At 41.7% G+C, this 27815-nt stretch overlaps 2 protein-coding genes across 2 annotated transcripts in view; one reads left to right on the top strand and one right to left on the bottom strand.

Annotated features, from left to right (window-relative positions):
- LOC139456448 (uncharacterized) overlaps nt 1-10225 on the bottom strand; it is a 43191-nt gene extending 32966 nt beyond the window's left edge. Inside the window, exons 1-5 of the mRNA XM_071238163.1 lie at nt 10151-10225; nt 4244-4419; nt 3290-3432; nt 1339-1453; nt 197-284 (exon numbers count right to left, since the gene is read on the bottom strand). Of these exons, the coding sequence (XP_071094264.1) occupies nt 197-284; nt 1339-1453; nt 3290-3432; nt 4244-4411 (514 nt within the window). The 5' untranslated portion in view covers nt 4412-4419; nt 10151-10225. The remainder of the gene's footprint in view (nt 1-196; nt 285-1338; nt 1454-3289; nt 3433-4243; nt 4420-10150) is intronic.
- Nucleotides 10226-12165: 1940 nt separating this feature from the next.
- Nucleotides 12166-20472, top strand: LOC139466246 (TELO2-interacting protein 2-like). Its single transcript, XM_071248157.1, has 3 exons — nt 12166-12732; nt 13912-14363; nt 19604-20472. Exons 1-3 carry the CDS (start codon nt 12235-12237, stop codon nt 20109-20111), a joined length of 1458 nt encoding a protein of 485 aa, XP_071104258.1. The 5' UTR covers nt 12166-12234; the 3' UTR covers nt 20112-20472.
- Nucleotides 20473-27815: the final 7343 nt, after the last annotated feature.

The following is a 27815-nucleotide window of genomic DNA, read 5'->3' as shown; positions in this document are numbered from 1 at the left end:
TTGACAGCTATGCAACAGCGATTTGAGTGGCTGTTTGGGCTCGTGTTCGTAAAGCCTGGTTTCTGATTAATCGATCCAGGACTTGACATGTAACATCTAGCATGCGTCTGTGTTTATGTGTGTGTGCATGCGGGCGTGTAGTCGTGCGGGCGTGCGGGCGTATGTACTCTTACTGTTAAACAGTTAGAGCACCTACCAGCGTATGCTATGGTTATCATCCGACTTCTCTCCGTTTTTGGGGCCCAGGCAGATATGACGCCATTCAGAGCAGGCACCGAGCAGCCCTGAAACACAGACATTAGACATTACATGTAGACATTACTATGCATCATAAGCCAGACATATCACTATTGAGTTCAGAGCAGATGTTCCACATAATAATTACAGTGAAAGTATGAATTTGTTCCACATACAAATGGTTTCTATTATTTCAAAGAACTAGGCTTATATTCAAGGCCTGCGTTGTACTCCAAATGTCTTCAGGGGTCACGGGTGGCCCAGTCGTTTGAGGCGCCGCAAGTCGCTGTGCAGAGTTGCGTCCCTTGGGCATGCCAGAAACTTATGATTGTGGGTTCGAATCCCGGTTAACCCCGATTATGTTTCTAGATTTGTCAGCACCATACCCGTGCTCGTGGGTTTCACTGGAGTGGTAAACGTCTAAGACCTGCATCACTTCGGGCTTTCCCCCCACATTAAGCTGACACGCCGTGATAAAACTGAAATACTGTTAAAAGCTGCGTTAAACCCATCTCACTCACTCAAATGTCTTCCTTATAGTGCATATGCGCAATGGTAGCGAAAAATTACCAGTGATTAGCGGAATATTGTGTTTATGGCGAAACGTGTCATGTTTGATTTCTCACACATTGAAACTAGTTTATTACCTGATACTAGTATTTGCTTGATCGCCTGACACCATGCGCACAATTTTAGGTCCGGCATTTTAGAACCAAAGGTATGACTTTATACAGAGAGATGGCAGTGTAGCGACAACCAACCTCGGCTGGGCCCTGGAGGACCCTGATGACATACTCATCAGTGTGACGACAACCTACCTCGGCTAGGCCCTGGAGGACCCTGATGACATACACAGCTGTGTGACGACAACCTACCACGGCTAGACCCTGGAGGACCCTGATGACACACAGCTGTGTAACGACAACCTACCTCGGCTAGGCCCTGGAGGACCCTGATGACATACACAGCTGTGTGACGACAAACTACCTCGGCTAGACCCTGGAGGACCCTGATGACATACACAGCTGTGTGACGACAACCTACCTCGGCTAGACCCTGGAGGACCCTGATGACATACACAGCTGTGTGACGACAACCTACCTCGGCTAGACCCTGGAGGACCCTGATGACATACACAGCTGGGAGGTTGTACTGGATGGCCGTGGGAAGCACCAGGAACAGCACACTGCTCACGGCTATACTCAGTCCACACACCCTGGGAGAGGAGGAGACAATGTGAAATGATACGCTCGCGAAAGAGGAAACAATGTACAACTAGAATGTGTTTTTACTCAAAAACCGCTTCTTCTCCTTTTTTTGATACATTAGTTCAGGTTGTTACTGTCAATGTGTTTGTAAACAATACTAGCAAATTATCGCCTGGAAAGGTCATGGTCTCATGCAGAAATATTCATTAGCAGTAGAGTTTTGGCGTGAAAAGACCCTATTTGTTTGAGACTAAGTCCAAATAGTTTCCATGGATACACAAATTAAAATGAAAAAATGAAATTAGTATAATATGAAAAGGCAAAAGTTCATGCAAAGATTGTTTGACATGGCCATGGCTCGGAAACGAAGCCTAGAATTGTTGGTCCATGGAAACATAAAAATTACATTTTTGACAAATGATAAAGGAACCAGTTAAGCTGACAAATGAATATGTGCAGTTTTGTAGATAAATCATGAACGGTTGTCAAATTATTGCTCGGAATAGGACGGACGCCGACACCAATGGGGGCCGAACCAAAAACAAGGACATAAATCATGCAATGAAAAAAAAAGTAAAAAAAATGATTATCATAATCGCAAGACATTACAGAACAATGAGAATTATTTGTAGACAATCCCTGTTGTTACCAGAAGTGGGTTTATGAACATGAACTTCATTCTGCCATCATCAGGACAGGTTATCAGGGAAGCAAGATGGCGCAAGTTTCTGTTTCTCTTACTGTGGCTGTTGTATAGTGTTTTATCTGTATCAAAAAGTATGATACAGTTAAGTGTAGGTCTTGTAGTGGCTTGTTTATGCCTACAAGCTGTATGTATTCAGTTCCGACAATGTACACCAGTGATGCAGGTGATGGTGCAGCAGTGACCCGCTGGACGAGTTGTGCCACCGCTACAGTATGTCCAACTACTACTGTTGAGGGATACAACTTACCACTTAGAGGAGTATCTGATAGCCAGAATACCGCCAGGTATCTGAGTGACTAGACCGCCATTGTTGAGGGATACAACTTACCACTTAGAGGAATATCTGGTAGCCAGAATACCGCCTGGTATCTGAGTGACTAGACCGCCATTGTTGAGGGATACAACTTACCACTTAGAGGAATATCTGGTAGCCAGCATACCGCCTGGTATCTGAGTGACTAGACCGCCATTGTTGAAGGATACAACTTAACTTTTAGAGGAGTATTTGGTAGCCCGAATACCGCCAGGTATCTGAGTGGCTAGACCGCCATTATCAAAGGAGACAACTTACAACTTAGAAGAGTATCTGGTAGCCAGAATACCGCCTGGTATCTGAGTGACTAGACCGCCATTGTTGAGGGATACAACTTACCACTTAGAGGAGTATCTGGTAGCCAGAATACCGCCTGGTATCTGAGTGACTAGACCGCCACTGTTGAAGGATACAACTTAACTTTTAGAGGAGTATTTGGTAGCCAGAATACCGCCAGGTATCTGAGTGGCTAGACCGCCATTGTCAAAGGAGACAACTTACCACTTAGAGGAGTAACTGGTAGCCAGAATACCGCCTGGTATCTGAGTGACTAGACCGCCATTGTCAAAGGAGACAACTTACCACTTAGAGGAGTATCTGGTAGTCAGAATACCGCTAGGTATCTGAGTGACTAGACCGCCATTGTTGAGGGATACAACTTACCACTTAGAGGAGTATCTGGTAGTAAGAGTACCGAAAGGTATCTGAGTGACTAGACCGCCATAGTCAAAGGATACAACTTACCACTTAGAGGAGTATCTGATAGCCAGAATACCGCCTGGTATCTGAGTGACTAGACCGCCATTGTTGAAGGATACAACTTACCACTTGGAGGAGTATTTGGTAGCCAGAATACCGCCTGGTATCTGAGTTACGAAGCCACCACAGTAGAATACAGTGTGCAAAAGGAACACACGACTTGGATCTATGTTCAGCTGCAGGTCTCGAGAGGTGCCTGTTGTTGTGCACTGTCACGGAGAATAAAGAATATCCGTATGAGTTATGAAAGAACTGAACAAAAATATGTAAATATGTGTTTTAATTACCAGATATAACATATTTACGACAACCAGCATGACAGGGAATATGCCATACCTTAGAAGAAGGGAATATTTCTTACCATCTTGCCAACCTCAATACATTACTCGACCCAACCATACAGATCCGCAACTGTAACGCATTTGTCAGTATTAGAGGTAGTGGTAAAAATCTCCTACAACCTGAGTGAATGGTTTAACGCCACTTTTAGGGGGACACCAGAAATGGGCTTAACACATTGTACTCATGTGGGGAATCGAACACGGGTCTTCGGCGAGACGCGCGAACGCTTTAACCACTAGACTGCCCGACCGCCCCTGTATCATTTGAACAGGGCCCGACCACTCCATCCCGTTAGTCGCAACTTAAGACAATAAAGGGGTGCTGAAGACCAATGCTAACCCGGATCTTCACGGGCTTCCAGATCTGTAGTCATACATTCTAACAATTGGACCACAGAACTTATGAAATATATGTGGTTCATTAGAAGGTGCCACGTTCTGCGAATATTTCCTAGCCAGAAAAATCATACGAGCGTTTCTTTTGACTGCCGTAACGCAATTTTATTCATAATATTGAACAAATATTAACAAATGTTGTTTCGACGGTTCATAAGTCGGATAAAACACTCCTCATTGGTTAAGATAGTAAAGCCTTCGATCACTGCTTCCCTCAGTTTGTACTAAGTCAATCAAAATCATTATTGTTTAAATAAATATCGCAGCGCTCCTGACCACTTACATTGCGAAACAAGGAATCATCGTCTCGTTCTGCTGATGTGTGATTGGTCACGTGAACCATGACTAAAGCAAAACACGTGCGGAAACCAATGGAGACAAGAAGCCCGATAAACCCCAGGAACACCACCAAGTAGCGTTTGGGGCAGTCGACGCAGCACGCCATCTCCATCTCTTGATCTGCAAAAACACTCACATCATGTAGGGGCATCATGTCATAAACATCCGGAAACAATGAAGTGCACGTGACGTGTATATATAGCTGTCTTGAAGAAAGTTAGGTAAGACCCCAGTGCAGTTATACCGATGAGTTTCAAAATTCTATCCTCGGCCGCGTCATACCAAAAGACGTTAAAAGATGGTACTTGTTGTTACGCTGTCTGGCGCTCGGCATTTAGGGGCTAAAACAAGGACTGGTCGGAAATGAATTCGATTACCATCTTTTGATAAATGTCAACTCCGATAATTAAGGTAATATGACAAACGTGTATTGTCTTCCAACCCAAACACGTGTTTAAGTCGAAATAAGTTTGTGATATGATATTAATAATTGAACAAAACAATTTAATATTCGACACCATTATCAGTACTTCAGTAAATTAATACAAATAATAGCCCTGATGTTATCCCTTTAACTAATTCATTATTCGTGAATCGAGTTTAATTTCTGTAACACGTCCGCCACGATGGTCTGAGCAGGACAGGTTGTGAGTGAGTGTTTTTAACAGTATTCCAGCTTTATGTGGGAGGGAAGCCCGGAGTGGATGCAGGTCTCAGACGTTTACCACTTCGGTGAAACCAACGAGTACGGGTAAGGTGCTGACAAACCTAGAAACATAATCGGGGCGAACCGGGACTCGAACCCACAATCATAGGTTTCTGGCGTGCCCAAAGGACGAATCTCTGCACAGCGAATCGCTGCGCCTCAGACGACCGGGCCACCCGTGCCCCCGGACAGGTTTTGAACTCTGTATGGGAGGGTGTTGTGCGGAGCATGGAAAACCTCACTTTGTACGTTGTCATGGTTTCTGGTGAGGGACAAGTATAGACTCTGCATGAACTGTGTACGTCAAGATTGCCTGATCTAAGTGAGGAATACGTATCGGTTTTGACTTTTTCCATGGGTGTCTTGGCAAGTGATGGAATTGTTTCAGTTTGACTGTAATTAATTTATTACCACGATTGGAAGATATAGAAATGTAGTGTTCTATTTCGCCATATTCCTCAGCATACTTTTTTAGTCCTACTTCCCCCTTCCGGAATTATAGCGGTAACGCCATCCCATTGTTCTATTCGGTTGTTTTTTTTATTTGAGTAAATTGGACTTAATCACCTTTAATGCTTGAATACATTGGGAGGTCTCACTTCCGAAGTAAGACCTGCTTTGATGTTTTGCTTTTTAGAGTAAGACCTATGTTTTTTCTTTAAATCATAACTAAGACCTAATGCTGAGTTTTGACTGATTAAAGTACTGTCCTGTTTAGTATTTTAACTCCGTGTTTTCCCACAAGGCCACCAGGGCAGGAGATGAAGGAAAGGTCCACTGAGCACAAGGGTTGTGACAGAATGCCTCGCCACCCAGGATGGTGCACATGCAATGCCGTTACTACCTGTGCTGGTATATCAATGCGCCTTAGACGAGCCCATTTTAAACAGGGGTATAGGTATCAAATAAATACAACATATTTGTATCATGTGTGTATCAGTCTCGGAAGATAAGTTTGTAAGTCGGTCCACGAATTCGGGCTTATTAGGAGTAGTTAGACCTCGGGGGATAAGTGAATAAGTAACACCTCGGGCAATCTGACCTTTTCCCCTTCAGGTATTACTACATCCACCATGACCTCATTCTCGGTACTTAAAGACTTTAACGTGGAAGCCCGGAAGTACGGGCGTACTTGCTGTTCCGGTCCATCACATGGTATGGTACAGGTCTTCGCTCGCGGTCTGTCCACAACACCCTCCTTCGGCGGTGTGTTTTTATTACAAAGCAAGTAAAAGAAAAGGCACCTTCTTACATCTGTAATTTAGGCTGGGTTCACGCAACGACTGTTACAATTTGGTTTTGTTGTGTTTGTACTTTAATACTTCCATCAGCAATATCCCAGCTATATGACGGCTGTCTGTATATATAATCGAGTCTGGGCCAGAAAAAACAGTGATTGTCATCATAAGCATCGATGGGATACGATGAGACGCATCAACCAAGTCAGCGAGCCTGATTACCCAATCCCGATAGTCACCTCTTACGGCAAGCATGGGTTGCTGAAGACGAATTCTAACACGGATTCATAATTTCGTATGATGTATAATGATCTGCGATTTCTAGAACACACCATATATATGCCAAGTATCGTACATTTGCGGTGAATATGACATACAAAAATATCATCTTAACATAATGTATTCCTTGCTAAAGGGGTTTGTCTCGAGTCATAATGGGATGGTTTGAGGTCATACAATAACGGATTTATTATGTGAAGTTAAAAAAACTATTCCAAAGGCTTGGTTTAGTATATAAACACGAGGAGAAGGGGACATCACACGGTCCGACGGCCCATGTGAGAGGAAGGGTGGAAGAACGAATTCGAGAGAAAGGGGTTTACATTTTAAATCAAATCCATTGGACAGTGTTTTATCTGTGTTGAAAGAATCTGACACAAGTATCAACAATTGTATGTTTCGAACACACTTCAGTGAAACCTTAGGAAACGGGCGTAAAATATATCTTGCTGGCATACATGTAATTGCCCTACATCACTTGGCATAAACCATTCCGGATATTTCCTGAAGTTAGAATTGTAATGTGTCAAATGGATTGTGTTCAAATGAAATATAAATCTCATGAATCAGATTTTCTGTTGAATATCCCTGATCAGCTAGGCTTTCTGTTGAATATCCCCGGTGCAGGGAGTCTTTCTGTTGAATATACCTGGGACAGGGAGTCCTTCTGTTGAATATCACTCGGACAGAAGGGTTTTCCATATTACGCCCCTTCTTAAAACAATAGGATGACGTCACTAGATATTTTTTAGAAGATATAAAACCTCCAGGTGACAATGGGATGACGTCACTGGACGTTTATAACCACTAGTGTTACAATCGTGAATATATTTGATAACAACACAGCTATGGGTAAAAGGCAAGTACGAATCCAGCTTGTAACAATCACTTAGCATTTACGCGCAGATTTAAGTGTGATGTCACTCAAGGTAACAGTAAATCGGGCATGTGACAGAAACACTTTCGCGTGCTTTCGAAACCGGAAACAACGTATGTTTTCAAATAGTATCCTGTATCAGACTGACCTGGTACATCAACGTGTGAAAAATGTTGAGGACATATTCAATATTCTGCCAACACTATGAGACTGCCTCGGTGGTGTAGTGGATAGAGAGTTTGTCCTGAGAACGCAATGTCGGTAAAGACGAATGGATGTAAAAAGAATATACGCGCTCAGCGTTAAAGGGGTAAAACAAAGAATGACCGGCTCGTGTTCAGTATATAGGCTGCAAACCCCCTTTTGGGGGATGCCAGCTTCCCCTTCTCCTGAATCCCAAATACCATCTAATGTTTCACTCTAAATTGCACTCTGAACTCAAAAGCATTGAGAAAAGGATGCGAGTTAAAGTTAAATTACTGAAAAATATCGAAAAGGTCAAATAATGGTTTTTTTAAACGTTGAATCTGTGTACCAAATATGACTTTATCTGCTTTCAATGAACCCCAGTTAAGAATACCCTCTGAATACGAGTAGCTTCCTTTTGGTATGAGGACCGCCTCCGTGGTCTAATGGTAGAGCGTCCGCGCGGAGATCTGAAGGTTCGGGGTTCAATCCCCGTCCGCGTCCCCTAAAGACGTTAAAAGATGGTACTTGTTGTTACCCTGTCTAACGCTGTGCATTAAGGGACTAAAACAAGGACTGGTCGGCCCGGAGTCAGTACACTGTGTCTGAGTTTGGTATTCATGTTTAACTACAACATGGTATCTCAGTGGACAAGCTCTATAAATCGAGATCAGTCTGAACTTGTACAAGCAGCCACACACACGACGGTAGGCAAGTGCAAGGATCTTTGACTCGACGTTAAACCCCATTTCACCCGACCTCACCTTTTGGTACACGGGATTCGTGTGTCTTTTTATAGGATATTGGGGACTTAGCAGTGATATAGGCGGGACTCAGGGTGAAAAAATAGATCATGGTATTCGTGTATCAGGTTAAGAGGGACCCAGGGAGAAAAATTAGATGGTATTCGGGTATCAGGTTTAGAGGGACCCAGGGTGAAAAATAAGATGGTATTCGGGTATCAGCTTAAGAGGGACCCAGGGTGAAAAATAAGATGGTATTCGGATATCAGGTTAAGAGGGATCAAGGGTGAAAAATTAGATGGTACAGTCGTGCCCCGCTTATACGGACTTCAGATATCCGGAAACCTCGGTTCCCGGACGATTTTCATTCAAAACGAAATAATTACTATATAAATTTACCCGTATATCCGGAAATTCAGTTTCCGGAACCGGACGGTCATTTTCATACACAAAACACTGAAATGCACTCAAAATTGTCTCACTTATCCGGACAGTACACTTCCGCTGGTGGTAATATCTTTGATTCGTGAGAAGTCAATTAACCAAGTGACACTGAGTTACCTTTGAGACGAGCTTGTTTATTGTACATGTAATCCCCTTCAATAAATATGGCGTCTGTGGAGGTCTGAGGTCAAAGTTGTACCTGATTACGTATTACGAGAACATTACGAGGCATTGTTTTATATCTAGGGATTAAGATTACCTTGTGTATTTTCTCGTAAACTAAGCCGGAAACAGCAATCAGCTGTACACACGTTTTCTTGGAATCGACCGGTGATTCGGTAAAGACACACCCAATGATATAACTTTATAGGATTTTTAATGCAAGGATCGACAACAATTGTATCTGAAACTATTTTTTTTTATCAGGAATAATATATTCCAATATTTTCTTAATTATATGCAGCCTTTACTAAACATATTTAAAATATTAATAACCCTAAGCGAAGCAGCTGATCGCTATTCTCGGGTATTATTTTTTACATGGAACCAGTCTGACAAGTCACCGTCAAGGCTCACGCGCACGTGATCGCGTGATCGCGAGAATTTCATGTTGACATAGAATCGTCAAACAAAAACAAATATGACTTTTAACGAGTCAAAGTATGTCATTTATGATATATGTATCCATTCTCTGTCAACTAAAGTTCGTTTCAAGGCGTCAATAGCGGTATTCTGACCGTGGTTGCTGTTAATAACGGTGAGTTGTGCGATCTTCCGATCGCTTCACACACGATTTGGCCGAAATTAATAAAAACAATATGTATAAGGAATTTTGTCATGAGTATCAGGTATCAGGTATCAGGTTAAGAGGAATCAAGGGTGAAAAATTAGATGGTATTCGGGTATCAGGTTAAAAGGGATCAAGGGTGAAAAATTAGATGGTATTCGGGTATCAGGTTATAATTCAATCTGTCTCGCTGTTAAAAAAATACCAAATATGTCACATTTCCACCCAAGGCATTACAAGGCAGTTTGGGAGATTTCTGCGCCTGACCCTTTCACACCCTATTTGCAGTATAGCGGTATATACCAGTGCACGTATAACACGAAACAGCTCCCGCTTTCCAGGAATCATTCAACCCGCGTAGACAATCCGCGTGGGTGACAAATTAGATGGTATTCGGGTATCAGCTTAAGAGGGATCAAGGGTGAAAAATTAGATGGTATTCGGGTATCAGGTTATAATTCAATCTGTCTCGCTGTTAAAAAAATACCAAATATGTCACATTTCCACCCAAGGCATTACATCCAGCGTCTGGACCTAAACTGTAGTAGGTCGAACAATGTTCACCTTTTGAGATACGATAAGTACACTTACCTCGTATGAATCAATGGTAGAAAGTTTTGAGTTTGGGAGATTTCTGCGCCTGACCCTTTCACACCCTATTTGCAGTATAGCGGTATATACCAGTGCACTTATAACACGAAACAGTCCCCGCTTTCCAGGAATCATTCAACCAACGTAGACAATCCGCGCGGGTGTGAAGTCCACTTCTTAGAAAACAAAGCTCCGCGGGAATATCCACACAGTTGACGCTGGAGGGCGAATGTGTTCGTCAACCTGTGTGCATTCCCATCAACATCCGGGTTTGAATATCAACGCCTTACATCGTGAATTACATATTAATCGACAACATTTAAGTTGATCGGTATAAAAGCTGTAAACTGATTTGGATAATTCTTTTTTACAGGAACTGGTATTGTTGTTTATTTAACTCAGATATGTTATATTTTGACATAGATATCAGTATGTGGCATATATGATATGTCTCGCTTATCGCAAACTATTGTATCATGTATAACAGTATGTTCGAAACATACACTGGTTTAATGTCGGGAGTTGTTTTGTTGGAAGTAAATACAGATTAGAAAAGAATGTGCATAGAAATAGATGGCAATGCTAGATATATCATTGTTATATACATTTTTTATGAACGTACTGTAGACAGGCAGTTAGAATTCATCTTTTACAACCAAATGACTGTACATTGAGGAAAATTGCTCTTATTGTTTTCAATGTAATCATGGTAATTTCTTTTTTTTCTAAAATGAATAATATTAATAATCAGACCACATTGGCTGTTAACACATACATCAATATTTACATGAATTGGGTGTTGGCTTTAAATAATATTCATCTTAAAACTTTGACATTCTTTCGAATTCCGTATTCAGATATTTACACAATACATCTTGAGCCGTATAAGGGGGATCTTATGATACTAGACTAATTCGCTAAAAACAAATATAGGGGAGGATGTGTGTTACAAATATTCTTGTGCCTCAAATTTTGATAACATTAAATCATGTATACCATCAAGTATACACGAATTAACTTCAAGTTGATATTTTTCAATGGAAATAATTTAGTTTCAAGAACTATTTCTTCAACTCATGTAATACGGTGCTTATTTTCACTGAACATATCGACAGGCATATACATGTACAGACATTAAGGCATAGTCTCCCCTGTAGTGTTTTCCAAATCCCAGTGCAATTCAGGAAACACATGTATATCTTCCATATATACCATCAAGTATACACGAATTAACTTCAAGATGATATTTTTCAATGGAAATAATTTAGTTTCAAGAACTATTTATTTTTATTTTTCAGTATTTATATTTTCACTGAACATATCGACAGGCATATACATGTACAGACATTAAGGCATAGTCTCCCCAGTAGTGTTTTCCAAATCCCAGTGCAATTCAGGAAACACATGTATATCTTCCATATAGGATATTCACTGTTCCGCGATTTTAGAACGTGTTTTACTTGCTGAGGGTATGTTTACGTTTACTGTCTTCAGTTTACACGCCTCAACCATATTGTCAAATATCTTCTCCTTGCAGAAAAAAATGGAAGTAGTCGTTAAGGTCACAGAAGCCGTTAAAGATACTATAAAGGAAAACATTTTTTAGTGAACATGAGATGACCCCATCCGATATCTTGCAAGGGTTGACTGATGCATTCTGTGCCACTCATAGAATGATTTGAAAGAAAGACGTTAAAATTATTTCTTTTCCAGCATAAACCCCTTCCACATTGGTACAGTTTGCCAACGATGTGCGTATCGTATTTTCATTTTTGTCATTGTCACAACACTAAAGTTATTTCATGTCAGTTGTAATCACTTATATTATTCCTCTCACTTAACGTCATAAATGTCATAGAAAGTCTCAGTCAAAACGAACTGCAAAACCCGATGTCTGAAAAGGAATTTAAGAGAGATCCCTGGTAAACCCTCACACATGAGGTGCTAACCGTAGGGGAGGTAACTCCATTTCTCCTCTTTACCCCACTAGGCGTCGTCAGAGAGAGCATGGCTGTCAAGGCAGTGTTTTGAACTGACAGTACAAGTAAAGTTTGAGCGTTTTCGTCAACTTCAACAACATTACGATGGACGAAGGTGCCTTCTCGGGGAAGACATTGCACGAGCGACTGAAATTAGTTGTGAAGGAAACTAACGAAGATCAGTTTCAATTTGAACTGACAAATTTCAACAAGCAAGTTGAAAATGCCGAAAACACTTATGTTATATCATGCTTAGGTTCAGTGTCAATACATGAAACGTTAAATCAGTTAATTAACAGAGCAGTCGATTGTGAGATATCTGAAGTCGAACCTTCAGAGTATACCAAGGACGTCTTCCGAGGTAGGGCAGCGCTGTCAGGAAATGTTTTGGAGAGTGTCCTCTGCTTACTGAAGTGCATATCACCTGAAGATGCGGCAGTTACAAGAACATTGAGAAAGATAAATCCCCATGTAGTACACTTGGCCTCGGGGAATGTGGTGAAGAATCTATGGACCAGCACCAACTCTGTCCTCAAGGCCACACAGGTGCTGCAGCAGTTGAAGATGTTGTACAGAGTAGATGCATACTCTGACCTCCTCCAGGTGGGTATATATATATATATATATATATATATATATATATATATATATATATATATTAGTCAATGGGGAATAACTGCAGTCGAAGTTTGTTGGTTGGTTGGTTGGTTAACGCCACACTCAGCAATATTACTGCTATATGACGGTGGTCTGTAAATAATCGAGTCTGGACCAGACAATGCAGTGATTGACATCATAATCATCGATCTGCGCAATTGGGATCGATGACATGCACCAACCAAGTCAGCTTGCCTGACCACCTGATCCCGTTAGTCACCTCTTACAACAAGCATAGTCATCTTTTATGGCAAGTATGGGTTGCTGAAGACCTATTCCACCCCGGATCTTCACAGGTCCGCAATCAAAGTATTATACTTCAGTCAGAGTATATGTTAAAAAAAAGTATGACGACAACTTTGAACCAACTATTTGTTCGAGAAAACATTTAGCAACAAAAAGAAAATCACCAACAATGGGTTTGGGGTACAAGCAATTATCATAGAGACAATCTCTGCACACCAAACATGAGGATTATTGAGAATATCACAATTATCATGATTTCATATGGCGGATAGTGTAAAGACTTTACATCCTTCCGTTTGCTTTGACGTTTTATACATGAATGTATGGTCATCCCAACCACCTAGTCAAACTGGCCATTAAAAGTTAAAATCGGAAATCAATTAATTTTATTTCTATATAAATCTATTTAATAGTTGTTTCATTTAAATAAATATAGTAACTAACAAATGATATTGGTATATATATATTGCTTGATCTGATCTGCATGCCTTTTATATCGTTTTATAGAATTGTTTTATTCAGATTGATTAATCATTTCCATGCTAAGTGTCTTCATACATATGACCATGATGACATTTTTCAGTTTATTTTAATTACTTTCACCTTATGTACATAAGTCAGTGACTAGTGGTAGCATAATATTAGATTTCATCCAAATCCACACAGCTTAGGTTGTCTTTATTTGGTGGAGAGCAATGATGAATATTTCTCAGTTTTAGGAAATAACTGTATTGTAATCAATCAGGTATCAATTATCTCAATAATTTCAAGTTATTGAAGTTCATAATCATAGAACCATAGGACTATGACATTTTTTCTTTTTGATTTGACAATTTTGACTTTTGATTCTATGGCTGTGTTTATTGTCATTCTGTCCAGGTTAGCCTGACTGGAACCAAGCATGACCTGCCTTCTCCAGCAGACTCCTTGTACGGTCAGTACCTGGCTATAGTACAACACGTACTGACCAGGGACAGCTGGCGTAGGAACCCTGTTTCTGTTGCTTCGTTTGTGTGGGTGCTGCTTCACACCAAGTCCCCCTGGCTCCGTGAGTACCTAGGACAGGTTCTACCCTTGCCTCTCAATATGGTGGATGATTTCACGGTTGAGAACAAGATTGTCGGTGTGAAATGTTTGTACCACATCATGCAGAATGTGTCGCATGAGGAACTACGCTGGTATGGCCGGGCTGACGTCGTGTATGAAGCCTTGAAGCATCAGCTGTACACAAAGAACACCACCTTGATGACGGTCCTCCACCCGGCGCTGCTCCTCGTCCTCCGTATTGTGGAGAGGGCAGCTACATCAGCAAGTTCAAGAAAAATGAGCAGGTAATGTGTGCATTAATGATCTAAGAACTGGCACACCATTGCAGAGGTGAGGTGAGGTGAAATGGGGTTTAATGTCGCGTCCAAGATTATTGCACTTATATACTTAGTGTATGTGTGTGTGTGTGTGGCTGCTTGTATTAGTCCTGATGCCGATTTATAGTGCTAGCTCACTGAGATACCATGCCGCAGTTTAACATGAATACCCCACTCAGACACAGTATACTGACTCCGAGCCGACCAGTCCTTGTTTTAGCCCCTTAATGCCAAGCGCCAGACAGGGTAACACAAGTACCATCTTTTAACGTCTTTTGGTATGACGCGGCCGGGGATCGAACCCCGGGCGTTCTGCTCTCCAGACGGACACTCTACCACTAGACCAATGAGGCGGTCACCATTGCAGAGTGATACTTGGTGCATGTTATGGTAGATGGAACAATTTACTCAAGGTCTGGTACTTTTTTAAGGATTTACATGCATTATTCAAATATGTTGTATTTGATACCTATGCCACAGTTTCAAGTGTGTTTGTCTAAGGCGCATTGATATGCTAGCAGTTGTTGTAACGGCATTGCATGTGCACCATCCTGGGGGCGAGGCATTCTGTCAACAACCCGTGTGCTCAGTGGACCTTTCTTTTATCTCCTCGCTTGGTGTCTCAGTGGTAAAACACTGGGTTAAAATACTAAATGTGATAGATGGTTGCAGGTTTGATTCATGTCATGGAATTTTCATGTGAAATGTCTTCACTTTTAACAAATAAAAAATATGAATTCAATTGATATGGTTCAAAAGTAAGACCTCAAAGCAGGTTTTATATAGTAGTCAAAGTAAAACCTTTGGTCTTATGTGAAAGAAATAAAACCTCAAAGCAGGTCTAACTTGGGAAGTGAGTCTGGTTTTACGTCGCTTTTAGCAATATTCCTCCAATATCACAGCGAGGGACACCAGAAGTAGGCTTCACACATTGTACCCATGTGGGGAATTGAACTCAGATCTTCGGTGTGACGAGCAAACCCTTTAACCACTAGACTATCCCACTGCCCCCTTACTTAGGAAGTGAGATCTCCCAATTTATTTCACTCCAACCATTCAAAGTGATACAGTCAAACTTGCTCAGATGAGAAGAATGGGATGTCGTTACCGGAGGTTTGTTACCACAGAAGAGGGCAACAGTTGATGCTGATGCTGATGGTAAAATAGAAAATATGAAATATCGCCCAAACCAAGAAGATATACTAGCCACATAAAGAAACTGTGCACGGAGAAAATATAGATATAAGGGCACACCGTCCATATATGAAACATAGGTTTGAACACAGTAATTATTGGAGACATTCAAACGCTCATGCACGTGCCATGCGATATGACGTCATTGATGGGGGCCTATGGACGTGCAGTGTGTTACTGCACGTGCATCCTGTGCAGCTGTACACAGCATGTGCAACTCAAAATTCGCTGTCACTTTGGAAAGCATGATCTGTGGTCATTCAAAAATTCTCAGGCGCAGACACAAGCATATCACAAGCAAATCATGCCAAGATTGACAGCTGCACAGCGTCATGAAGCCATTGGAATGATCCGAGCAGGAATGAGGCAACAACAGGTGGCAACACATTTCCAATGCCATCGTAACACGATATTGGCATTGGTGAGGCGTTATCAGAACCCAAATGAAGTTGCCGACCACCCATGTTCAGGACATCCCCGAGTAACAACGCCAAGACAGGACAGATAGATTCGAGTGACACATCTGTGACACGGGTTCCAAATGGCAGTAACGACGACCCACTGTCAGTAATCGTTTCCGTCAGTACGGGATTCGACCAAGACGCCCTGCCATACGTCCCATCCTGACACACCGTCATCGAGTCAACCGTCTAAGATGGTGTCGAAATCATGTTCGCCAACCTCGAATATGGTGGAGAAATGTTTACAGATGAATCATTTCCCACAGTGACGGGCGCCAACGTGTCTACCGGCGTTTGGGAGAACATTATGCACGCAACTGTATTGTGGAGAGGAATCGTTTTGGAGGTGGCTCTGTGATGATTTGGGGTGGGATAACAGCACGGCACCGAACCCCTTTGGTGGTTGTTCAGGGCAATCTCACCGGTGTTGGATACAGAGATCAGATTCTGAGGCCTGTGGTCTTTCCTTTCCTGCAACGTCATGGCCCGGGATTGACATTTCAACAGGACAACGCTCGTCCTCACACGGCTAGGGTCGCAATGGATTTCCTTCACCATAACAATGTCATGTTACTGCCATGGCCTGCAATTTCTCCAGATCTCTCCCCAATAGAGCATGTGTGGGATGAAATGGAGCACCGTCTGCGTGTTCCACATCCTCCAGATAACGTCCGTGACTTGGCACAGGATTTGAGGAGGATATGGCAGGCCATTCCCCAGGCCTTCTATGCTCATTTGGTGGACTCCATGCGTCGCCGATGCACTGCTGTGATTCACGCACAGGGTGGTCATACCCGTTATTGACTTTGTGACTTTGTCGTATGACCCCCTACTCCATTTTGATCTTCTGACGTCATCGTAACTGATGTTGTTCAGGTCCCGTTGACATTTTCTTATGGTCCGATCATTCAGCTGCTACAGCGTCTGCATCATTTTGTTCTTGCTGTGTTGTATTTCAATCCAGAATATATTTTCTCCATGCACAGTTTCTTTATGTGGCTAGTATATTTACCTGCCTTCAACTAGTACTTTGGGTAACTTACTCAACAGAAGTAGCATAAGGCCCCAAACTAAGTGTGTTTCCTATTACTTCTGTAAACAGGGTGACCCGTTTTATTACAATATAGATCTTGACTATCGATCAGATCGTCTTGACTGGGCACCGCCATATTGTATGAAGCAAATGCTGTTAACTCCCTTGCTTCGGGAAGACATCTTTCCTCCAAGCCGAACTAGGCTGGTATTATGGAGTTATGCTTTGGCTGGACTAATGAGTCTATACAAAGAGTCTATGCATAGTTCAATCACAATCGCGCAACAAAATCGAAATCCTGTAATGCAGATTTTGGCTGACTGCTGGATTTGCAAAAATATTTGCACTGCCAACTCGCTGTCAACAGATATTTTCTAAATCTTTTCATGTTTTTAATCAAGGTGCTCACGTGATTTGATGTAAGACCCGGTTTTATCACAATATAGATCTTGATTATTGATCAGATTATCTTGACTGGGTGCCGCCATTTTCTTTGAAGCAAATACAAGTGATACGTGAGGTGGAATCTGATTGATCCCAAGGAGAGGCATAGAAGGGACATAACTCATAGTTGTTTGGCAAGGGTGGAAACTGCACTTTTAAGTCAGTTAACTCTCTTGCCTCAGGTAGATGCAGAATTATGGCTTGGAGGAGACAACAACACTCTGTCATGTTGATTTAAGTACATGGATAAAATCTGTGTTGTTAATATCAAAGTTACAGTTTGTAAGAATATACATCAAACGAAGCATGTTATAAAGAAGACCCGCATTCGATTCCCGACATGGGTACAATGTATGAGCCCATTACTGGTGTCCCCCGCTGTGATATTGCTGGAATATTGCTAAAAGTGGCATAAAACCATACTCACTCACTCACTCAGTCACTCTTGTGGAGTAGTATGTACATATATATATATACACATACAAAATTGAAATTTTAATGAGTGTCATGAGTGCAAAATGATATCTGACCAAAAAAGGACAAATTATCTATTTAAGCAGCCCTGTGTAAATGGTGATGCTTTTAGGTTTTATCTGAGTTTGACAGCCACTACTCCACTGTGCTTTTGAAGCCACACACCACTTGAACATCCCAAATCTGATTAAATAAAGTTCTTAGTTCTTGCTACTGCTAAACAAGATCTGAGGACATCCCATTACGGGTCATGTCAGACCGACCTTGCACAAACTTTGACCGGCCAATGAAATGACTGACAAAAAGTCAACATAAGCCAATCAGAAGGGAGTTTTCTCTCGCTCTACGGCACTAATTTCAATTGGAAACTACACTTTGAAACATATTTTGACAAATTCTCAATAAAAAGAAATTAAAACCTGAACAAAAGAACATTCTAGAATAGCTAATAGATGGTCTAGATTGTATGGATTCAGTCGTTAAGCCTGTAACTATTTCAGAATACCCTGAGTTAAAGTTTTCGAGGTTGCATGATAAGCAATCACATTCCGATTGTCACTATCATGGTCGGGTAAGCGATGCTCTGATTGGTCAGTTGAAAGGTCGTTCTGATGTGACCCCTAATGGGATGTCCTCAGATCTTTGTTCGGCGGTAGCGAGAACTAAGATCTGATTTTAATGAGATTGGAACATCCCATGGATATCATATCCGGTATGTCTCCATTATAGCCCTAGGAATTATGTTTGACGCCATTGATCTGTCATGTCAAAGGTCAAGGTCATCTTTGATATCATGCCCTAAAGAAAACTTCATTTAAACAATAACTCATTTCCTGTATGTTAATGAAATGTGCTACATCTTGCATGAGGTGGGGACATGATGTGAAAAGCTTGTGATCACCAAGGTCACAGTGAAAGTCATTAGTAAAGTATGTTTAACATTTTGGCTGTAGTGGTCATATTGTTATATTGTTTGATAACTTACGATTGGCGAGTGATGCCAATGTTTTGATATCAAAAGTAGGGCACCTTGACCTATTTTCTGTGTGTAGCCTATACAATTTACATATTGAAACCAAAAGATGCTTGGTTTTGTCGAGGATATCATACCATGTACATATCATTTAGACCTCCGTTGTAACCTTGGGATATCATTTTGGCACATTCAGGTCATGTCAAGAGTCGAAGTCATTCTCAATATAAGCCTGGAAACTAAGGATTGTGAGTGACCTATGTATAAGGTCAAGGTCACAGTGAAAGTCATTCATGAAGTAAGTTTGCCTTATTCTGCAGACTTTTATGAATTCAACATTTACTTGAGATAGTTTCTCACACTCCTCACTGTTGGGATTTTAGCCATTAGGACATTAGTAGTATAATTATGCAAACAAATTTGTGAATCACACTGAATGACTTCCATTAGCATAAACTGCTCTGATTTCAGTTTGACATGTTTGTTTACAACCAGAGAAAAGTCTGGTCATTTGAAATGCCAACTGGCTTATGGCAGGTAATCCGTTCCGATGCAGTTACCTGGCCTGGCAGAAGCAGAAGCTCAGTTGTACTTATTTACAATCATCAAGATGTCTTCTTTGTTTCAGGCATGACGAAATCTTCAAGATGATAATTTACGATTCAGAAATGGAGAACAACATCCACCTGCGCCGCTCGCTAACTGCTCACATACCAGCTTTCATTGACGTCATGGGCATCAGTGTTGTGTGTCACATGACCAGTGTCATGGGTCTTGTCTCCAACTACCTGGAAATCTATGATGGCCCCGAGGAGACGTCCAGGTTGAATGCGTTATTGATTTTGAAGTCTCTACTGTTGACTGTTTGGCCGAGAATCCCAGTCCATGCCAACGTCTTGCTGAAATGTCTTCTCAAGTTTCTGTATGATGTTGGGGCTGACACAACAGTAACGCCTCAGACTGTGAAAGATGAAATGACAAAATCGGCAACCGAATGCTTGTTGCTTCTGACAAAAACAGCTCCAGATATCGTTGAACCTGGGCTCCTGTCGGTTTGTGACACAGACACACCTGTATTTGTGAGGGACATAGCTAGCAAGGTGTGTGAAACATTCAGACACACTTGTGTTGGTTAGAGTCAGAGCTAGCAAGGTGTGTGAAACATTCAGACACACATGTGTTGGTAAGAGTCAGAGCTAGCAAGGTGTGTGAAACATTCAGACATACATGTGTTGGTTGGAGAAATTGCTAGCAAGGTTTGTGAAACATTCAGATATACATGTGTTGGTTAGAGACAGAGCTAGCAAGGTGTGTGAAACATTCAGACACACATGTGTTGGTTAGAGACAGAGCTAGCAAGGTGTGTGAAACATTCAGACATACATGTGTTGGTTGGAGAAATTGCTAGCAAGGTTTGTGAAACATTCAGATATACATGTGTTGGTTGGAGAAATTGCTAGCAAGGTGTGTGAAACATTCAGACACACATGTGTTGGTTAGAGACAGAGCTAGCAAGGTGTGTGAAACATTCAGACACACATGTGTTGGTTAGAGACAGAGTCAGCAAGGTGTGTGAAACATTCAGACATACATGTGTTGGTTAGAGACAGAGTCAGCAAGGTGTGTGAAACATTCAGACATACATGTGTTGGTTAGAGAAATTGCTAGCAAGGTGTGTGAAACATTCAGACATACATGTGTTGGTTAGAGACAGAGCCAGCAAGGTGTGTGAAACATTCAGACACACATGTGTTGGTTAGAGAAATTACTAGCAAGGTGTGTGAAACATTCAGACATACATGTGTTGGTTAGAGACAGAGCTAGCAAGGTGTGTGAAACATTCAGACATACATGTGTTGGTTAGAGAAATTACTAGCAAGGTGTGTGAAACATTCAGACATACATGTGTTGGTTAGAGTCAGAGTCAGCAAGGTGTGTGAAACATTCAGACACACATGTGTTGGTTAGAGTCAGAGTCAGCAAGGTGTGTGAAACATTCAGACACACATGTGTTGGTTAGAGTCAGAGTCAGCAAGGTGTGTGAAACATTCAGACATACATGTGTTGGTTAGAGTCAGAGTCAGCAAGGTGTGTGAAACATTCAGACACACATGTGTTGGTTAGAGTCAGAGTCAGCAAGGTGTGTGAAACATTCAGACACACATGTGTTGGTTAGAGTCAGAGTCAGCAAGGTGTGTGAAACATTCAGACATACATGTGTTGGTTAGAGTCAGAGCCAGCAAGGTGTGTGAAACATTCAGACATACATGTTTTGGTTAGAGTCAGAGCCAGCAAGGTGTGTGAAACATTCAGACATACATGTGTTGGTTAGAGTCAGAGCCAGCAAGGTGTGTGAAACATTCAGACATACATGTGTTGGTTAGAGTCAGAGCTAGCAAGGTGTGTGAAACATTCAGACATACATGTGTTGGTTAGAGTCAGAGCCAGCAAGGTGTGTGAAACATTCAGACATACATGTGTTGGTTAGAGTCAGAGCCAGCAAGGTGTGTGAAACATTCAGACATACATGTGTTGGTTAGAGTCAGAGCTAGCAAGGTGTGTGAAACATTCAGACACACATGTGTTGGTTAGAGAAATTACTAGCAAGGTGTGTGAAACATTCAGACACACATGTGTTGGTTAGAGTCAGAGCCAGCAAGGTGTGTGAAACATTCAGACATACATGTGTTGGTTAGAGTCAGAGCCAGCAAGGTGTGTGAAACATTCAGACACACATGTGTTGGTTAGAGTCAGAGTCAGCAAGGTGTGTGAAACATTCAGACATACATGTGTTGGTTAGAGTCAGAGCCAGCAAGGTGTGTGAAACATTCAGACATACATGTGTTGGTTAGAGTCAGAGCCAGCAAGGTGTGTGAAACATTCAGACATACATGTGTTGGTTAGAGTCAGAGCCAGCAAGGTGTGTGAAACATTCAGACACACATGTGTTGGTTAGAGTCAGAGCCAGCAAGGTGTGTGAAACATTCAGACATACATGTTTTGGTTAGAGTCAGAGCCAGCAAGGTGTGTGAAACATTCAGACATACATGTGTTGGTTAGAGTCAGAGCCAGCAAGGTGTGTGAAACATTCAGACATACATGTGTTGGTTAGAGTCAGAGCTAGCAAGGTGTGTGAAACATTCAGACATACATGTGTTGGTTAGAGTCAGAGCCAGCAAGGTGTGTGAAACATTCAGACATACATGTGTTGGTTAGAGTCAGAGCCAGCAAGGTGTGTGAAACATTCAGACATACATGTGTTGGTTAGAGTCAGAGCTAGCAAGGTGTGTGAAACATTCAGACACACATGTGTTGGTTAGAGAAATTACTAGCAAGGTGTGTGAAACATTCAGACACACATGTGTTGGTTAGAGTCAGAGCCAGCAAGGTGTGTGAAACATTCAGACATACATGTGTTGGTTAGAGTCAGAGCCAGCAAGGTGTGTGAAACATTCAGACATACATGTGTTGGTTAGAGTCAGAGCTAGCAAGGTGTGTGAAACATTCAGACACACATGTGTTGGTTAGAGAAATTACTAGCAAGGTGTGTGAAACATTCAGACACACATGTGTTGGTTAGAGTCAGAGCTAGCAAGGTGTGTGAAACATTCAGACATACATGTGTTGGTTAGAGTCAGAGCCAGCAAGGTGTGTGAAACATTCAGACACACATGTGTTGGTTAGAGTCAGAGTCAGCAAGGTGTGTGAAACATTCAGACATACATGTGTTGGTTAGAGTCAGAGCCAGCAAGGTGTGTGAAACATTCAGACATACATGTGTTGGTTAGAGTCAGAGCCAGCAAGGTGTGTGAAACATTCAGACATACATGTGTTGGTTAGAGTCAGAGCCAGCAAGGTGTGTGAAACATTCAGACACACATGTGTTGGTTAGAGTCAGAGCCAGCAAGGTGTGTGAAACATTCAGACATACATGTTTTGGTTAGAGTCAGAGCCAGCAAGGTGTGTGAAACATTCAGACATACATGTGTTGGTTAGAGTCAGAGCCAGCAAGGTGTGTGAAACATTCAGACATACATGTGTTGGTTAGAGTCAGAGCTAGCAAGGTGTGTGAAACATTCAGACATACATGTGTTGGTTAGAGTCAGAGCCAGCAAGGTGTGTGAAACATTCAGACATACATGTGTTGGTTAGAGTCAGAGCCAGCAAGGTGTGTGAAACATTCAGACATACATGTGTTGGTTAGAGTCAGAGCCAGCAAGGTGTGTGAAACATTCAGACATACATGTGTTGGTTAGAGTCAGAGCTAGCAAGGTGTGTGAAACATTCAGACACACATGTGTTGGTTAGAGAAATTACTAGCAAGGTGTGTGAAACATTCAGACACACATGTGTTGGTTAGAGTCAGAGCCAGCAAGGTGTGTGAAACATTCAGACATACATGTGTTGGTTAGAGTCAGAGCCAGCAAGGTGTGTGAAACATTCAGACATACATGTGTTGGTTAGAGTCAGAGCTAGCAAGGTGTGTGAAACATTCAGACACACATGTGTTGGTTAGAGTCAGAGCCAGCAAGGTGTGTGAAACATTCAGACACACATGTGTTGGTTAGAGTCAGAGCTAGCAAGGTGTGTGAAACATTCAGACATACATGTGTTGGTTAGAGACAGAGCTAGCAAATTGTGTGCAACATTTTGACGAATCACATTAAAATTATATCTTAGTTTGCGCTATCACTAAATATAGATCTGAGGACATTCCATTGGAAGTCGTGCCAGAGCAACCTTTTGTGAACTTTGACCCACTAATGAAATGACTAACAAGAAGTCAACATTAGCCAATCAGAAAGCAGCTTTCTCCTGCGACCTCCATTCTTGACTACGCTTTGAAAAATATCAAATCAAAATTTGAAAAGTGAACCAAAGAAAATTCGAGAAAGTCTAATAGATGGGCGAGATTATATGGCAGTACGTCCCACGGGCTGTGGAACGTCTCTTCCATGTCAAATGTTCATCCCATTGTAGAGAGTGATAGATGATGACTGTGACACAATCAGTTGTACCGCCCGTAACTGTTGTTGCATGATTAGATATACATTCGGATTGTCACTTTCCTGATGTGGTAAGCGACACTCTGATTGGTTGGATGGACGGTCGTGACCCGTAATGGGATGTCCTCAGATCTTCATTTAGCTGTAGCAGGAACTAAGATCTAATTTCAATGAGATTGGATCACCTGATCTACTTTGTTGCATCTTATGATATTATAGCTCAATTTATAATAAACAGTCGTTCCAGAATTTTCTTTTTTTCAGTTTTCAAATCAAGAAAGTTGTCAAAATATATTACAAAGCATAGCCTGATCGGATGATAGTCATGTTATTGGCCGGACAAAGTTCGCAAAGGTTGTTTTGATGTCACCTGTAATGAGATGTCTCCAGATATTTGGTGTAGCGGTAGCGAGCGCTTATAAAGATCAGATTTTTATGAGCTTGCATGTGGTAAGGCTATGTGAGTTAGTTGATTGCATGTCAATGACCACAATGACATGGATCAGTGCTCTCAATACCAAGCGCTGGTCCAGACAGGTTGTAATACAGGCTGCCATCATATAGTTTGACTAACGCAGTGTGTCATTAAGAAATATACAAAACCTGAAACATAAAAAAAGGTATACCTTGAAATCAAAATGTCTTCTCTTATCAAACATTACAGAGCAAATTAAAGCCAGACATGATGGATGAAGACTTTACTACATGTAGATAACATTCAGGTCACTACTAATTCACAGTGTGATCGGAGTCTTGGCATTGTGTCATACATGTCATGTATGTATCTCACAGCTGTGTCGTGAAGTGTGTCATGTAACTGTGTCATACATGTCATGTATGTATGTCACAGCTGTGTCGTGAAGTGTGTCATGTAACTGTGTCATACATGTCATGTATGTATCTCACAGCTGTGTCGTGAAGTGTGTCATGTAACTGAGACACACACATCATGTATGTATCTCACAGCTGTGTCGTGAAGTGTGTCATGTAACTGTGTCATACATGTCATGTATGTATCTCACAGCTGTGTTGTGAAGGGTGTCATGTGATGTGTCATAGATGTCATGTATGTATGTCACAGCTGTGTCGTGAAGTGTGTCATGTAACTGTGTCATAGACGTCATGTATGTATTTCACAGCTGTGTCGTGAAGAGTGTCATGTAACTGTGTCATAGATGTCATGTACATGTATCTCACAGCTGTGTCAATAAGTGTCATGTAACCGAGACACACATGACATGTATGTATCTCACAGCTGTGTCTTGAAGTGTGTCATGTAACCGAGACACACATGACATGTATGTATCTCACAGCTGTGTCTTGAAGTGTGTCATGTAACTGAGACACACACTTCATGTATGTATGTCACAGCTGTGTCGTGAAGTGTGTCATGTAACTGAGTCACCTGTCATGTATGTATGTCACAGCTGTGTCGTGAAGTGTGTCATGTAACTGAGTCACCTGTCATGTATGTATGTCACAGCTGTGTCGTGAAGTGTGTCATGTAACTGAGTCACACGTCATGTATGTATGTCACAGCAGTGTCGTGAAGTGTGTCATGTAACTGAGTCACATATGTCAAGTATGTATGTCACAGCTGTGTCGCGAAGTGTGCCATGTAACTATCTCATGTATCTACTGGTTTGTCAAAGATGAGTCACATGGGTATAGGGGTCAATAACTGCTTACTCACACTTCCACAAAGTAGGATGCAGTTAGTAACTATGTTGTGCTGAGTGGTCAGTCAGGTCAGCAGCAGGATGTTAATGTCCGCCTGTTTTCCGGCGGTCAGCGGTGGCTGTCATTGGGGGGGGGGGGGGGGAGAGAGAGAGAGAGAGAGATTGTACTGATTGTCACTACAACAATACACTATTACCCAGAGAGAGGGAGGGAGAGAGAGAGGGGTATTGTACCGATTGGCACAACAACACACTATTACCCAGAGAGGGTGAAGGAGAGGGGAATTGTACTGATTGACACTACAACACACTCACACCCAGAGAGAGGGGGGGGGGGATTGTTTGTACTGACACTACAACTCAACACCCCGTGAGAGAGAGAGGGGGTTTTGTACTGATTGTAACTACAGCAACACACTACCGCCCAGAGAAAGGAGAGAGTTCGAACCTCATTTGTCAGGTCTGCATGACCTCCTTATTGGGACCTCAATAGTAAGTAGATTTGTATGCATCACGATCACAAACCGTTGGAGATATACATAAAACATTCACAACATCATCTATGGGAAATTAAATTTTACATTTATTTTAAATATTACTTACTTACTTACTTACTTTGGAGATTTAACGTGCGCTTTCCGACTGATGCGTATTTCGCACACGGGCCCGGCCAGGCCATTTAATGTGTTTCCGAAAGGGGCGAGGGTGGTCTGTGCAACCCAAGAGGGGGCTTTAGGGGTTGCTTATATAGAATTTGGGAATTTTGAGATTTGGAATAGATGCCGATGGGGTTGGGGAGGAGAACTAAGGGAGCTGGGTATGGTGGATGATTGTTTGTTTTTGTGATTTTGATTTGGTAGGTTATTATGGTTTCAGATGCGTTTTATTAGTTCCGTTTTTATTAAGAATACGCCTAAGGCCTTGAAGTTTTCTAGTTTATTTTGTGGGTTTAGTATTGCTTCTAGAGTGAGAGCCTTGTTTAGATTGAGGGTGGTTTGTAATGCGGTTCGATGTGTTAGGTAGTGTGTGCAGTGGATGAGTGCGTGTTCTGGGGTTTCTGGTTGTTTGCAGTGTGGGCAGTTACCTGTAGTGTGTTTTTTAAATTTTTTTAGGTGGTTATTTAGGTTGGTGTGTCCTGTTTGGAGTTTAGTGATTACTCTGTCGATTTTTTTGGATGGATGGAGAATTTTTGGTTTGGTTAGTGGTTTGCTGAGCACTCTTTTGATTTGGCTATTTGAGTTTAGATATAGGTTATGCCATTTTTTTGTGATTTTTTGTTTGTTTACACTTTTAATTTCTGATTTTGAGATGGGTAAGTTTAAGCTTATTTCTGGGATTTTGAGGGATAGTTTAGCTGCTTTATCGGCGTTTTCATTACCGTATATTCCTACGTGGGCGGGTATCCACAAGAAGGTTATTTGTTTGCCTGCTTTTGTTAGGTCGTTGGAGCTTTTAAGTATTTGATTTATTAATTTAGGTCGGTTTTTGGTATTTTTGTTTTGGAGGGCTTGTAGTCCACTTAGGGAGTCAGTAAGTATTAGGATTTTTTGGTTGTTTTTGGATTCTTGATTGTGGAGGGCTGAGGCCATGCCCATTAGTTCGGCCGTGAATATTGATTGGTTATTTGGGAGTCGGAAGGATTGTGTGGTTTTAGTTGGTTGTGTGGTATGGACTCCGAAACCCGTGTGTTTGGAGGTCGGATCTGAGGATCCGTCCGTGTAAATGTGACACCAATTTGGCCAATTTTTGTGTATGTATGCTAGTGTGGTAGTTTTAGCTATGTTTGGGTCGGTTTGTTTATTTATTTGGCTAGCTAGTGTTGTGTCTATTTTGGGTATTTTAGGTTTAGGGGTGAAGATATTTGATTGTTTGCAGTTTTGTTTAAGATTTTTAATTTGGTGTTCATTTAGGTAGTTTGTTATTCTTTGGGATATTGGGGTAAGTAAGGGGTGTTTACGAGCTAGAGCTTGGTTTTTAGGGCTGATGTTTTGGTTTATTAAGTTTTGGATGAGAGGGTTTGATTGGGACGCGGCCCAGAAATTTAAGCTTAGCTGTTCCCTGCGTAGACTTAGTGGCATTTCTCCTGTTAAGGCCTGAAGTGAGGTGTAGGAGGTGCCATGTTGGGTGCGTGTAATGAGTTTGAGAGCCTGATATT

This window comes from Haliotis cracherodii, unplaced genomic scaffold (assembly GCF_022045235.1).
Source record: "Haliotis cracherodii isolate W230 unplaced genomic scaffold, xgHalCrac1.p SCAF_1, whole genome shotgun sequence".
Classification (NCBI taxonomy): Eukaryota; Metazoa; Mollusca; class Gastropoda; order Lepetellida; family Haliotidae; genus Haliotis; species Haliotis cracherodii.
The sequence above is the reverse complement of the archived record's forward strand: the minus strand, read 5'-3'. Positions and strand labels throughout refer to the sequence as shown.